Genomic DNA, 13,262 nt, shown 5'->3' with positions numbered 1-13,262 from the left:
AGTCATACTCTTAAAAAAAAAAAAAAAAAGGAAAGAATTTTTTCTGGTTCAGTCTTGGGATATATCGTGATACGAATCGAATTGCCAGACACTTGGTTATACACTCCCCTAGTTGTGATCATTAAATAGAATTAATTTTACCATTTTTTTATTACAATGAAATACATATTGATATTCAGTTTTTTAAGTCATGCTCTAAATAAAAAAAGTGAAAGAAATGTTCTGGAACTTATTGGGATGTATCGTGATACGTATTCTATCGTGAGACACATATTGAGGTACGTATCGTAGCGCCAGACATTTGCCAATACACACACCTAGTTGTGATCATTAAATAAATTTTTTTTTTTTTTTAATTACAATGAAAAACATATTCATTTTCACTTTTTTTAAGTTATTCTCTTAACAAAAAAAAAGAGAAAAATTGTTCTGGAACATCTTGGGATATATCGCGATACGTATCGTATTGTGAGACATATATCGGGTATATATCATATTGCCAGACTCTTGCCATTACGCACCAACAGTGAGCTGACAAAACACGACAAAGTTGAGACACAAAACCTGCTTTTTAATCAAAAACATCAACAACAATTTTTTTTCAAATGTACTAATTTTTACTTTCACATACTTCAAATATGTGCTCTAAAGTCCTTTCGGAGACAAATGAGACGCTGCTGAAACTGTTTTTCATAGGTTTCTCACACAAACATGCACTTCATGAACTTGTTAAAAAAAGTGTGCACACCCGTTTAACAGAGGCATCACACACACACACAAACTCCTCTGCTGGCAGGCCGGTAGACTCTGGGCAGATACCAGGCCTTTGATGGCCCGCGGTGCTCTTCCAGGCTGCTTGGTCAAACATGCTGAGTGTGTGTGTGTGTGTGTTTGTGGCTAAATCCACCTTGGCCACAGTTTGCCCCTCCATCTCCCCAGTGTGACAGCGCTGAAAAGGGCCTCTGTTTCCAGCTCAGAGTCATCCCACATTAATCAACAGCAATGCGAGGGCAAGCGGGAGGGAATAGAGGCGTAGAGGGGGGAGACGGGGTGATGGGGGCTGAGAGGGTGCCAGCCAAACCAGCAACATCTCATGTTGTTTTCTTCTCTGACACCCTCCCTGCAATGCTATCTCCTCATTGTCACCCACTTTGGGAGTTTGTCTTCTTTTAGACACCTGTGAAGTTCCTCCTTCCTTTCTATAAATGTATCTAGAAAGAAACGCTCACAAACACCTTGACTGTCTTCTCCTTTAGCACCACAAAGCACCCATCTCCAATTTTTTTCCCTCGTTTGCACCCTCCCACCTCGACTCTCCTTTATTCTTGTGCCAACCTCAACCCCCCCTCCATGGCTCCCGCCGCTATGCCATCTTTCCCTCTGTTGCTTTCTCCCACTGTCACTCCCTTGCTGTGTTGAAATAATAAACACCCAGTCCAGCTGTGTTGATATATGAATGGAGTCAGTTTCCAAGCGTGTTGCCAGGTGAAGCAGGGCGATCAGTGGGGAGTCCTGGAGACTCCCAGGTGATGGACCCTCATTTGTTACAGCTTCATTTAAATCAGATCTTTGTTTTTTTTTCTTTTTTAAATAATAAAGTATAACAGTCATCTGTCTTCATTTTGATTTGATGTTTTGATTTACATATCAGTTTGAAGATAAAAAGCAATAAATTGTGAGTTATAGTCAAGAAAAATCTAGAAGACTGTAGTTGTGTCTTGATCAAAGCTGAATGATGTTTAAAAAAATGGGTGAACATTTTTATGAATGGGCTTCTTATGCTGTCAAAGTTTTTTTTTTTTTTTTTTTTTTTTAGCAGCTGGGAGATTTCATTTTCCAGCTGTGATGTAAAACAGGATGATGGAAACTTTCATCTTTCAGCACTCAGAAACAAGGAAAGGAGAAATGGGCCGTGGAGATTCATCTCCAAAGGCAATTTGTCTATTTTTTGAAGTCTACACAAGTTTTTGTGTGTGAACTTGAGCACTTGACCTTTATGGAAGTTGCAGGTGGACAATATGGATTGTATTTGAGCACATGTGCTGGAACTCAATCCAGATGGGAGCTCCAGGTCAACGATCTGTAACTCCGACAACTTAGACAAAATCATACATTACTCAAATGGACAAGTGCTGTTGTCCTTCAGAGCATTTATCATCGTATACACATGGCTTTGCATAAAAAAGTAAACTAATTTCTTCTTTAGAGGCCTTGTTTCAAGGTCTTCAAATAAAAAAAACAAACATATTACAAACATGTTATCTTTAGTGACTCATGTAGTAGGTGAGATACAACATAATTTCTTGGTGATCTGTGTTGCATGTGATCAATGCCACTCTGGCCTGAACACGAACACTTGATATCTGACTGGAGCCCCATGTGTCCGGCACATGCAGCAAAAAGTGCTGTCCATGATTTCCTCATCAAGACTCGAGTGTGTTTCTGGCAAAACATGCCAATATCAGTGTGTAGCCTCACATCTCCCTTAAGAGTTGTGTCAGTTTGAGGGCTCCGAGTGTCGGTGCCATGGCAGCAGATGCTGTCAGATTTTTTAGACTGAGGGAAAATTCTGATTTTGTGCATGAGAGAAGGCCAGTAAAACACCAGTATTAATGTCTGAGGTTATAAAGCTGCTTATGTCAACAAAAAGGCCATCCAGGATAGGTTGGTCATGTCATCAGGAAAGGTTTTTAAACTATTCATTGGCTCTTCACCAGTTAAAGCTGGGTGTTTCTGCCAAAAAAAAAAAAAACAGAACTGATTTGATATTTTTTAGAAGTTCAGAATTTGGGTTGATTCCAGATTCAGTAGGATTTTATAAAAATAGAGATTTGTTGGTTAAACTATTATTCTTAAACCAATTTTCTTGTGTTTGGTAAAGAAAAGGAATTTTCATATAAACTGAGAGAAAGTGGAATTAGTATCAAAAAGATTACAATAGAAAAACATTTTTTTCCTTCAAAAATAGATACAATTCAATTATAATAAAATTTCTATTTCTTACATTATGCCATACTGTTTTTAAAAGTAAAAATGGATTTGATGATCTCTTGATTGAGTTGAGACAAATACCCCTCTAAAATATATATATAAATGTTGATAAGAGGAGGAAACAAACAATATGTTGTGTTTTTCTCAGAAGCTATTTTCCTAAACATAACTTATCAACATTTTATTTATCTTAAATAAGTCCTCCTCTTAGAGTCACACATAGTGAAGTTAGATTGCCGTGTATCTCCGTTACATCCTTAAACATAAGAGTGAGACTCAACAAGAGTCACAATTCCTCTATGTATTTTAAGAAAAACTTCACTGAGTGAAAAACAAACAACTAACTGGAAATACAATCAAAAGACATTTTACAAAATGATATTTAAATACCTTACAAATAAAAGGGGGAAAAAAAATACCAAGCTAGATATAAGCAATAAACAAACCACCAAAAAAATAGCATTTATCTTTGTTCTTAGAGCCTGTAGCATTGAGCACTTAACCACACAGACATGCACTTCTTAATGTATGCAGATGTGACCTGGTGAACTCTGGCCAAAACGGCTGCAGACAGGTTGGGGACATGCAGGTCTCCAGAGAGGAGCAGCACCAGACAGCATCCATAATAAGCCTCACTCACAAGGAGTCACAACAGACAGCAAACAATGCGATTACCACTAACCCGTCTCATTCTGATCATTTCTTCTGTCTTTTTTGAGTGATTTACGAAAACAGACTCTATTCTGAGTTGGTCATACATGACAGTGCTAAGCCTATGGAATGTTGTTTGGTCACTCATAATGATTTCTGGATGTTATTACCAAAAGATGCTCATTGCAACAGTGTGCAAATAACTACTTATTGCCTAATAACATCCAGAAATCATTATGAGTAGGAGAAAACTCCCATAATTACTGAGCCTCTAAAAGAACATAGAAGTAGAAAAGAAACTGTTCTGGTCTCTTGAAACTATCAGAAACCAGCACTTATTATTTCTACTTCTATGTCCCTTTAGGGCAGGGGCAACCTGCAGCTCCTGAGCCACTTGAGGCTCTTTTACCTCTCCATGGGGGCTCCTTGACTACAGAAAAATAAAATTATACAAGTCTTTTTATTTAGATTAGTTGAGTTTATAAATTTATGGCTGGAAGAAAGACTATGTAAAGATTTTTACATTCTTGATGACTTGGAGAGGTCTTGTTTGCGCTTTGCTTCCTCCAGAATACACAGATTTCAAATACTCAGCAAAAATGAAATAAAAAGTCTGATCTTTTATGAATTTAAAGCACATATTATCATATACTGTCCTGAACTATACTGTAATGATCCTGTTTGGCACAAGGCATCTTTTATCCTCAAAGAAAATCATACGAGCTTCTGTATATTATATTTATCATTAAAAAATACATTGTAATGAATTCAAAGCATTATCAAAATAAAACTTTTTGGCTCTTACTAAGTTTTGATCAGTAGAAAACAAGCCCAAATGGCTCTTTTACTGTTAAAGGTTGCACCCCCCCCGCTTTAGGACATCTGTACGTAATCCAATAAGAATATGAAATTTAAAGTTATCCAAGTATAGGCAAAACACAAGAATATATGATAAATTCTAGCATGATTATGATAATTATGTGGACATTAACAATATCAACCAAAGATCGTACTAGAAAAAAGGGATAGTTGTATATATAAATGGTATTATAAATTGTATTATAAACTGGTATTATAAATGGTAATGGTATGATACTGATAATGATGTAAATTGATTGTCAAGATAAGTATAATTAGTATAATATAATAGCTTTTTAAGGGGCAGGCTTCAATACGCTAAACTGCTCTTTTTCAAAAATACTTTTCATTGTTCTAATTATTATATTGTTGTTATTTTTACTATAATTACTATCTATAAGTATTGATCACGTAGATTTTATTCTAATCATATTTTTTTAAAGCAGGATGGCTTTGCTGACCTGTGAAAATCAGACATGGCGTAATCATCTGGATCCTTCCTGATGTGAATATCTTTGCTCCCCATTCGTTTTCTGTTGATTTATTACTTTGCAGAATAGTAATAAAAAACATAAATAATCTGCTGGTGTTTTTCATCCACTTAGATTGAACCTTAAAACAGGGCTGGAGGGCATTCAGTCATCTTTGATGCAGAGTAGGTGCAAATTCTGACGGCCACGTGTGACAGCGCAGCACTTCTCCTCCGATTGTTTGGACCCTTCAAAAAGAATGCACCTCTTTATTTGCTGCAGCTATTAGAGTTGACAGCATAATGGTGCTTGCCTGGTAAACATAAGAAAGAAAAATCCACATAGTAGTTTAGACATGAATATATTTTTTGGCAGATATAAAGATGTCTGTCAGCATGTTTTCTTTTTTTAATACTGACTATTGCTTTCGGCGGGTCTAATGTCATGGGAGGAAGCAGAAGGGGTGTCTCTGCGAGCACGCCAGCCCTACAGGAGGCTGGAGCCATGCGCATATCTGTGGCAGGGCTGGGAGTGCCTTCCCCTGCTCAAACGGCAGGAACAGATTAGTGACAGGCAGCCAAGCCCAGCAGACAGAGGTCACCACCTTGGTGAAATCAAGTGAAGCGATGGCAGGGGCGGAGGCAGCGGCGGCGGTGTGACAGATTTCCGAGCGTATGTTTGTGTCATGCTGACGAGGAGAGGCGCATTTGTGTTGCGTTCACGATTTGTTAAGCTCAACTAGTTTGAACACTGAAACTTTCTGACTCCGAGTGCACAGCTGATCCTAAACCACCTGTGTCGACTGTGATGAATCTATTTTTTTTTACTGTTTTTCATAGGAGTCTGCCTCTATTTCTCATTCCATTTTGCTTTCTGAGAGGACAGAAGGAAGAAAGACTCACTGCTGCTGGTTATGTGTTTGTTCTGAAAGGTCACTTGTAATTTTCTCTGCCAAATCATCCTCAACAATTTCTTTGGCAAGCATCTCCAGCATTGCGCCGGAGTGTGTGACCTTTTTAGTGGGCAGATGATGGCCGTTTCCGCTGAGATAGGAGCAGAAAACAAAACGACCTGCTTAGAGACCAGAAAAAGTGGTGTAAGCAGTTTGAAGCCTCGCCGAACTGCACTTCCTTTTGTCAAGAGAGCGGGGAAAAATAAGAAAGACGGTAGATACTGAAAAAAGCATGAACTCTGCAGTCAAACTGTGTTTTGTAATCTTTTCTCTACCCAGCCGCTGGTCTGTAAGTGGATGCCTGTTTTTTTTCTCTTCTCTTGTGGTACACTCGTGTGAGCGTGCCCCTGGTCTTCAGCCAGGCTAAGCGAGTGTCCTGAGGCATGCTGGGGAGGACAAGTCTGCCCATGGAGGGATGCTGGTGACCCTTCACCCACATCAGACTGTTGGCCATGCTCTGCCAACCGCATCACAACCAGTCTGAGCTCGAAACAAGGAAAACTTGTCTAAATTCTGGTTTGCGCATATTCCCTTGAGATTGAATCTAGTGGCTCTATGACAGTGGATTACGCAGACATGAGACGTTGAGAAATAAAAAGAAAACGGAACAAATTCAATTTCTTGTGGCACTAAAAGTAATACTTTGATCTTTTGGGTGCTAACTAAAAATTGGAAGCTCCACAGAAATGCACCAAATGAGGGGAAAAGTCCTGCAAAACAGAGTTGAGAGTGCTAAATTTGACTAAAATAATCAGTATTTTAAAACTGCAGTGAGGAGAGTTTCTCTCATTCTGCGCTCAGGGCTGTGTGCCCTTTTTTTTCTTCAGCTAAAGCTCAGACTTTAGAAACCAGGGCAGAGGAAAGCTCTGCACCAAATGGGTTTGAGATCAGAGGGCTGTAAAAACGTCTTTAACATCAGTGCAGTTAAGAGATAAAAGATTTCAGGGGAAAGCAAACATTAAACACCCAACGTGTGAAAGTGTGGAAAATGTCTCTCTTTTTTAATCTGTCTCCATGACAGTTTTCCAGATATTCCCGGAAATGAGTCTTTGACCTTTAGGGAGCGGCCTCGAGGGGTCATCATGAGGTTACAGGCTGTGTCTTCCAGCTTTCGGGACTTTTAATTCTTGACTTGTACCATATTTAACCATTATGAATATACATTTTAACTCATTCCTTATAACTTTGCCTTAATTTGCTGTTTTGTTGACAGATTGAAACTTTATTTGTCATATGCATTATGAACACATGTCAATATCTCTTATTGATTTTAACAATTTGATACAGTTCACATACTGAAAAATGTATTAGTGAAATTATAATGAGATTGTTAATACCATATACCACATGTGTCAAAGTCAAGGCCCGCCCTCCAGATCATTTTACTGTATTGTTGTTACTGACCCGATGTTATCTTGCACTTATTTCCAACTTGTACGAATTTGACAATATATATTTTTAGGGAGAGTAAAATATTGAAAGTTATTTAAAGATTAAGTTGATTTATTCTGGAGGAATAATATTCCCACCTGTTTTTATTCATAGTAATGTTTAAAAGTTACGTTTTTAAAGGTTTAATGTAGTTTTAGTACGTTCAATAATTTTTTATTCTGACCTCTTTCCACATTTTCCTCCTAGACCGACACCCTGGATGCCGTGGGAGAAGAAATCAGTGGGATGGCACGCTGTCCTTACGATGCCAAGCACGCCAATGTGGCCCTCTTTGCTGGTACGTTTGAGCATTTCTCTTAATTCGACTACCTTTATTCTATTCAGATCTTTGTTCCCTTTTCTCTTGGTTTCTTTACTAACCCGTTTAAACCTGACGCAACATATGGCTAATGCAGTTCGGGAGCTTAGAGAGCGCCTCAGGTCTAAATGAGTTAAAGACAGGACTGCGTGAAAAGAAAGTAGATTAAGGTTGTTTGATAGTTTCTGCTACAGACGGATTTCCATGAAGCAAAAACATTAATCCTAATTTCCTGCTCTGCGTAGGTATAAAACATTAGAGAAGTCATTTGACAGAAGGATTGTTTCATGCTGTGTTAGAAGGGTTTTATAAATCATGCTTAACAGGTACTGGAGCAAACGATCCCACCGTGTCAGTCATCGCAAATGTATGAGTGTAGTAACAGTCACTCCAAAGAACACCCTCTTGTTTCTGATTCAGTTTAACGGTTTCGGGGCTGATGGGAGAAGAATGAGTCAGCTCCTGCGCTGGCCGGGTGCGAAAGAGGCTGCTAAAGACATTCAGTCCTCATTCATATTAATCGTGAAACAATTTATGGCGGTATTGATGAACTGTCTGTGCTGTTTTGAAGCGGATGACGAGAGTAAATGCCAAGCTGGGGCAGCTAATGTGAAGCAGAGCTGCGTGGACGTAGCTGGAAGCTCTGAGTAATCAAGAGGGTTCCTCCGCTATCCTTTCAATTACGTCGTTTGAGTTTCCACTGTGGTCACAGGCGAGCCGACTGAGCTCAGTCTGGCAGTGCATTGTGTTTGTGAAGCATGTGTGTGTGTATACGAAAGTGCAGGGACTTGTTTGACTTTCTTAGTGGAGCATAAGACAGAATGAGAGTTCATGGCTTTGGTGTTTGTTAAACTGGGTAATCACAAATGCACAACATGCTCCAGAGAGTGCACAGTCCATTTGTTGTCCATCAAAGAATCCCTTTGGTTTTTGTGATTCAGTCATTACCCAGAACTGAGTCATGTGAAGTATGTTTGTGTTTTTTTAAATGCATAAAAATCCCTCAGTGGCTGTTGTTTTAGAAACAGACTCTCATCCTCATTCTTTTCATCTTCTGTGGCTCTTCATCTCCATCTATCCTCCTCATTTTGCTTTCTGCCTTTGTGTTTCCTGTCCAGATGGCAAGCTGTACTCAGCCACTGTAACAGACTTTCTAGCGATCGATGCAGTCATCTACCGTAGCCTTGGCGACAGTCCGACTCTGCGCACTGTCAAACATGACTCCAAATGGCTCAAAGGTGAGTTGGGGACACTCGAAAGTAAAAGTTTCTGTGGGTAGGCAGCGCCAAGTTCACTGACACGACATCAAACTAACTGAGCTGGATCGTGTGTCGCGTGATTTATGATGTTCGTGCAGAACTGTCTAAACACCCCTTTGGTCCACAGTATGGCAGAAACCAACACTTTGCTTGCTGTAGATTCTTTTAGATGCACTGACCTGAAGTATTGTCCGTCTGTAAAAAGGTTTCGTACTTGTAGACGGAAATTCTCTGACTGTCATAAAGAGTTTTGTAACTGTAATAAGAAATGTGTCCATCTGTTAAACTGCAGAAAAAATCAATAAAAATGCTTTGTCCATGTGTTAAACGTCACAGTTACATACAGGCACGTGCATTGATCTACAACAGGTTACAACATACTACAATTCTTTAGCTTCTCAACAAATCAACCAATCAGCAGCCTTTCACCGTCGTCCAATCAGTGCTTGGACCAGCTTATCAGATGCATGATATCCATGCCAGGAAAACAAAAACAAAACAAAGAAAGCAAAAAAACAAGTTCACTCACTCTACACAAAGGAGGCGAGATGAACTGTTGATACCCAAAATATGGATTGATCCTTCATTCAATCATTATTAGTTTCAGGAAATTCTCATGGTATTTTCTGCCATTTCATCTTATATACTGCATGTGTAGAATGAAGAAACTTCTTGTTTATTCTACTGGCATTTATATCATATCATCTGATTGGCTGGTCAAAGCAGCACACTGATTGGTTGAGAAACAAAAGAATTGTACTTATAACTTTTTTTTTTTACTATATCAATGTGTGTGTTCGTGATGTTTCACACATGTTCAAAGCATTTATACGGACATTTTTTTCCTACAGTAATGAAACAGTTTAACAGATGCACAGATTTCTTATTACATATACAGAATCTTTTTACTGCATTTTAATACAAAACCTTTTCATGGATGAAAAAACTTTACCAACAAATTCAACTTCATACATCTGTTTTTCCTATTTAGCTGGTTTCACTGATGATAGGTTGAGCCTTTAAGCTCACTTTGTCATTTTCTGCATTAAACAAGTGATAATTTAAATGCTTACTTTAGAAAAACATTATTTTAAACTACTTTTATTACTTTTTTGCAGAGCCCTACTTTGTTCAGGCAGTTGATTACGGGGACTTCATCTATTTCTTCTTTCGGGAAATTGCTATGGAGTACAATACAATGGGAAAGGTAAGCAGAGACCTTATTGAAACTTCCATTGTTTGAACTCTAATCAGAGGTGACTTCCTATTTACCAAGAGGATCAGGAAGTGCCTGGGGAAGCCAACAGGATATGGGTGTATCACATAATGAGAATGAGGCTTTCAGGAGTTGTTAAGTTGCCAAAAACAGTTTTCAGCAACACTGAGCAGGATGCTGAACCTAAAATAGACTCAAAACAGAATCTATGGGTGTCTGGAGGTCCCGTTTTCAGTCTAAATATAGCCATTGTGCTCCTGTTTGACCTACCGTCTCCATTTTTCTAGAGAGAATTTCCACCCGAGCATCTCTGAGAAATGAGACTTTGCAGTCAAAGAGGCGAGCTTTTAAAAAAAGAAAAAAAGTTACCTTCTGAGGGAAATTTTAAATGAATCTCCTCAATTCAGTCTGGGGATATCAGGAGAAAAGGCATTTTGGAAATGAATACGTACTTTGCAGAATAAATTAGGAGACACACACACAATATGTGGGATGGCGTGAGAACAGAGTTGAGGTAACACAAACACAGAAATAATGGACTCACTGCCAGAAGTGACTGCCATGTGTTATACAGAGCATGAATACAGATCAGGCCTCTCAATCTGCCCGGTGTTTTGAAAGTAATGTCAGTGTAATTATGCATGTGGTGGGAGAACTGATGAAGCGCAGAGCAATTTAACATTTAGTGAATGATATCTCTTCATTATTGCACAGCAGAATGGCCTTTCCTGAAAATGTAAACAGCCATCCATGCTTCCAAGGTGATATATCTGCCCATGTCTATTTGTGTATCCCTTTGTTTTAAAAGGGGATCTGCAGTTTAAAAAAAAAAAAAACACATGTATTTTCAAAAAGGTGTTTGCTGAGGTATTTGTACAAAATAAATCCTATTTATGTGAATATTTTCACTAGCTTTGCATACACAAACTGAGAAAAAGAAATCCTAGAACAGGTAGCCTCACCTTTAACTAAGAAGAATCACATGTAAAGTCAAACGATTTAACACTGATCTTGCACAGACCTGCATACGACCTATCGACGTTTTTACTAAGTCGATTTTGTAAATGATAGATTGTGTGTGTATGGTATTGGTGCAGATCTGAATTTAATTGTATGTTGGCTTCCATCCGCACTATCAATTTCAGGTCGAGGCTGGAGTCATAGCTGTTAAGTATAGTTTGACAACAACTAATTACAACACTACCAACAAGATGTGAAGGCGAGGCTGTTATTACACCACTGGCTCCAATTTGAAACTTTCAGTTGCCAGGTGCTGACTCTCAAACAGCACATCAGCAGTTGCTCACCTGCTTTTAATTTACAATTAGGTGATGTAACGTGAGATAAGGTGTCATCCATTGTGTTTATTCCAATTATAACTTTTATTTGATTTTTTTTATCTTTCACCACAATCTGTGAGCTAAAGCAGACAAAACAGCTGTTAAAGTAGACTCAGTTCACCATTCTGTGATATTTCAATTGAACAGTCTGTTATGATTTTTCATAAATTCTATGCAAATGAATCTTAAACAGTTTATTAGTCACTACCAACATTGCAGTTTTCACTCCTTCTATAATTCAACCCATAAGAACTCATAGTGACATAAATGTGACAGAAAAATATCTAAAATGTTCTCTGTGGTCAACTTGTTTTGTGGTATTTTCCACTAAATTTTATTTTTAAGGAAAAATGAGTCTGGGTCTTTATGGGCTGGGGCTATTTTGTAAACATAAGTTGGTTTTGGAGCTTTTTGCATTCACCACTAAACTTAAAATACTTTTTTTTTTTACATTGTGGACTGACTCAAGAGCATGTGTCAAAGTCAAGGCCCGGGGCCGGATCTGGCCCTCTGGGTAATTCTATCGAGCCCTCCAGACCATATTATTGTGATGTTATTAATGGCCTGACATTATCTTGCATTTATTTTTAACTTTTATAATTTTGACAAAATACATTTTTATGGAGAGTAAAATATTGAAAGTTATTAAATGTTTAAGTTGATTTATTCTGGAATAATGATGCTGCCTTTTATTCATAATTATGTTAAAACGTTAAGGTCTTAAGGTTTATTCTATTTTGGATTTTAGCTAATAGTTCAGCTACATACTAGCGGTTTTGGCTAATTTAGGGTTTCTTTAGTTTTAGGCTGTTTTGGAGTTTAGCTAATATTTCAGCTATGTGCTAGCTGTTTTGGCTAACCAAAGGGTTTTTTTATTTTATTTTTTTAGGCTAATTTGGCATTTAGCTGATATTTTAGCTGGCTATCAGCATTTTCAGCTATCAGCTTCAGCGTTTTTAGCTATCTCTTTCAGCATCTTCAGCTATCAGCACTAGCACCAGCCAAATTCAGCTTACAGCATTCACACTAGCATCATTGCAGGTAATTCTATATATCTAATTCACAATTATGTTAAAAAGTTACAGTTTTGAAGCTTTACAAATGTAGCTTTAGATTTTTTAACAAATGTTTATCCTGTTCGGCCCACAACCTGCTCAATAGGTTCAAGGAAAATGCAATAAATTGCCTAAAGTGACGTCACACGATGTATTCTTTGCTCTGTGACATCCGTCGTGATCTCTCTGATAACGCCGCCTGACAGTCTGACAGTGCTGCAGGGTGCACTGCTAAATCCGTGTATTTGACGGATTTGTCATCTGATTTAAGACTATTAAAACACAACCTTTCAATCTGTGCATGGCTCGTACAGGTGGTGTTTCCTCGGGTTGCGAGGGTTTGTAAGAACGACCGCGGCGGCTCGCCTCGCGTCCTGGAGAAGCAGTGGACATCCTTTCTGAAGTCTCGCCTGAACTGCTCCATCCCCGGCGACTCCCACTTCTACTTTAACATCCTGCAGGCCGTGACGGACGTCATTCATGTCAATGGGAGGGATGTTGTGCTGGCGACTTTCTCCACACCTTACAACAGGTACTCTGAGGCAGAACTCGAGTAACTGTAATGCATTTTTCCTTTATCCTCATTTCAAATGAGTTCAAGCTCGTCAAAGTTGTTTTGAACTTTCCCTTTATTATCCGGATTATCTCCCCCCGGTTTGAAATACCTTCTAAAACGCCCTCATCAACAGCATGACCTTTGATAATGCTGGCAGTGTGTGG

The 13,262-nt window shown here is 38.6% G+C and overlaps 1 protein-coding gene across 5 annotated transcripts in view; it reads left to right on the top strand.

Annotated features, from left to right (window-relative positions):
- sema6a (sema domain, transmembrane domain (TM), and cytoplasmic domain, (semaphorin) 6A) overlaps nt 1-13,262 on the top strand; it is a 122,731-nt gene that overhangs the window by 70,852 nt on the left and 38,617 nt on the right. For all 5 annotated transcript variants that reach the window (XM_036213442.1, XM_024275272.2, XM_024275273.2 and 2 more), the window contains 4 exons: nt 7,561-7,651; nt 8,791-8,910; nt 10,050-10,138; nt 12,857-13,074. In XM_036213442.1, coding sequence (XP_036069335.1) covers nt 7,561-7,651; nt 8,791-8,910; nt 10,050-10,138; nt 12,857-13,074 — 518 coding nt within the window. The remainder of the gene's footprint in view (nt 1-7,560; nt 7,652-8,790; nt 8,911-10,049; nt 10,139-12,856; nt 13,075-13,262) is intronic.

Source organism: Oryzias melastigma, linkage group LG9 (genome assembly GCF_002922805.2).
Source record: "Oryzias melastigma strain HK-1 linkage group LG9, ASM292280v2, whole genome shotgun sequence".
NCBI lineage: Eukaryota > Metazoa > Chordata > Actinopteri > Beloniformes > Adrianichthyidae > Oryzias > Oryzias melastigma.
Note: the sequence above shows the minus strand (reverse complement) of the source record. Positions and strands in the feature narration are given on the sequence as shown.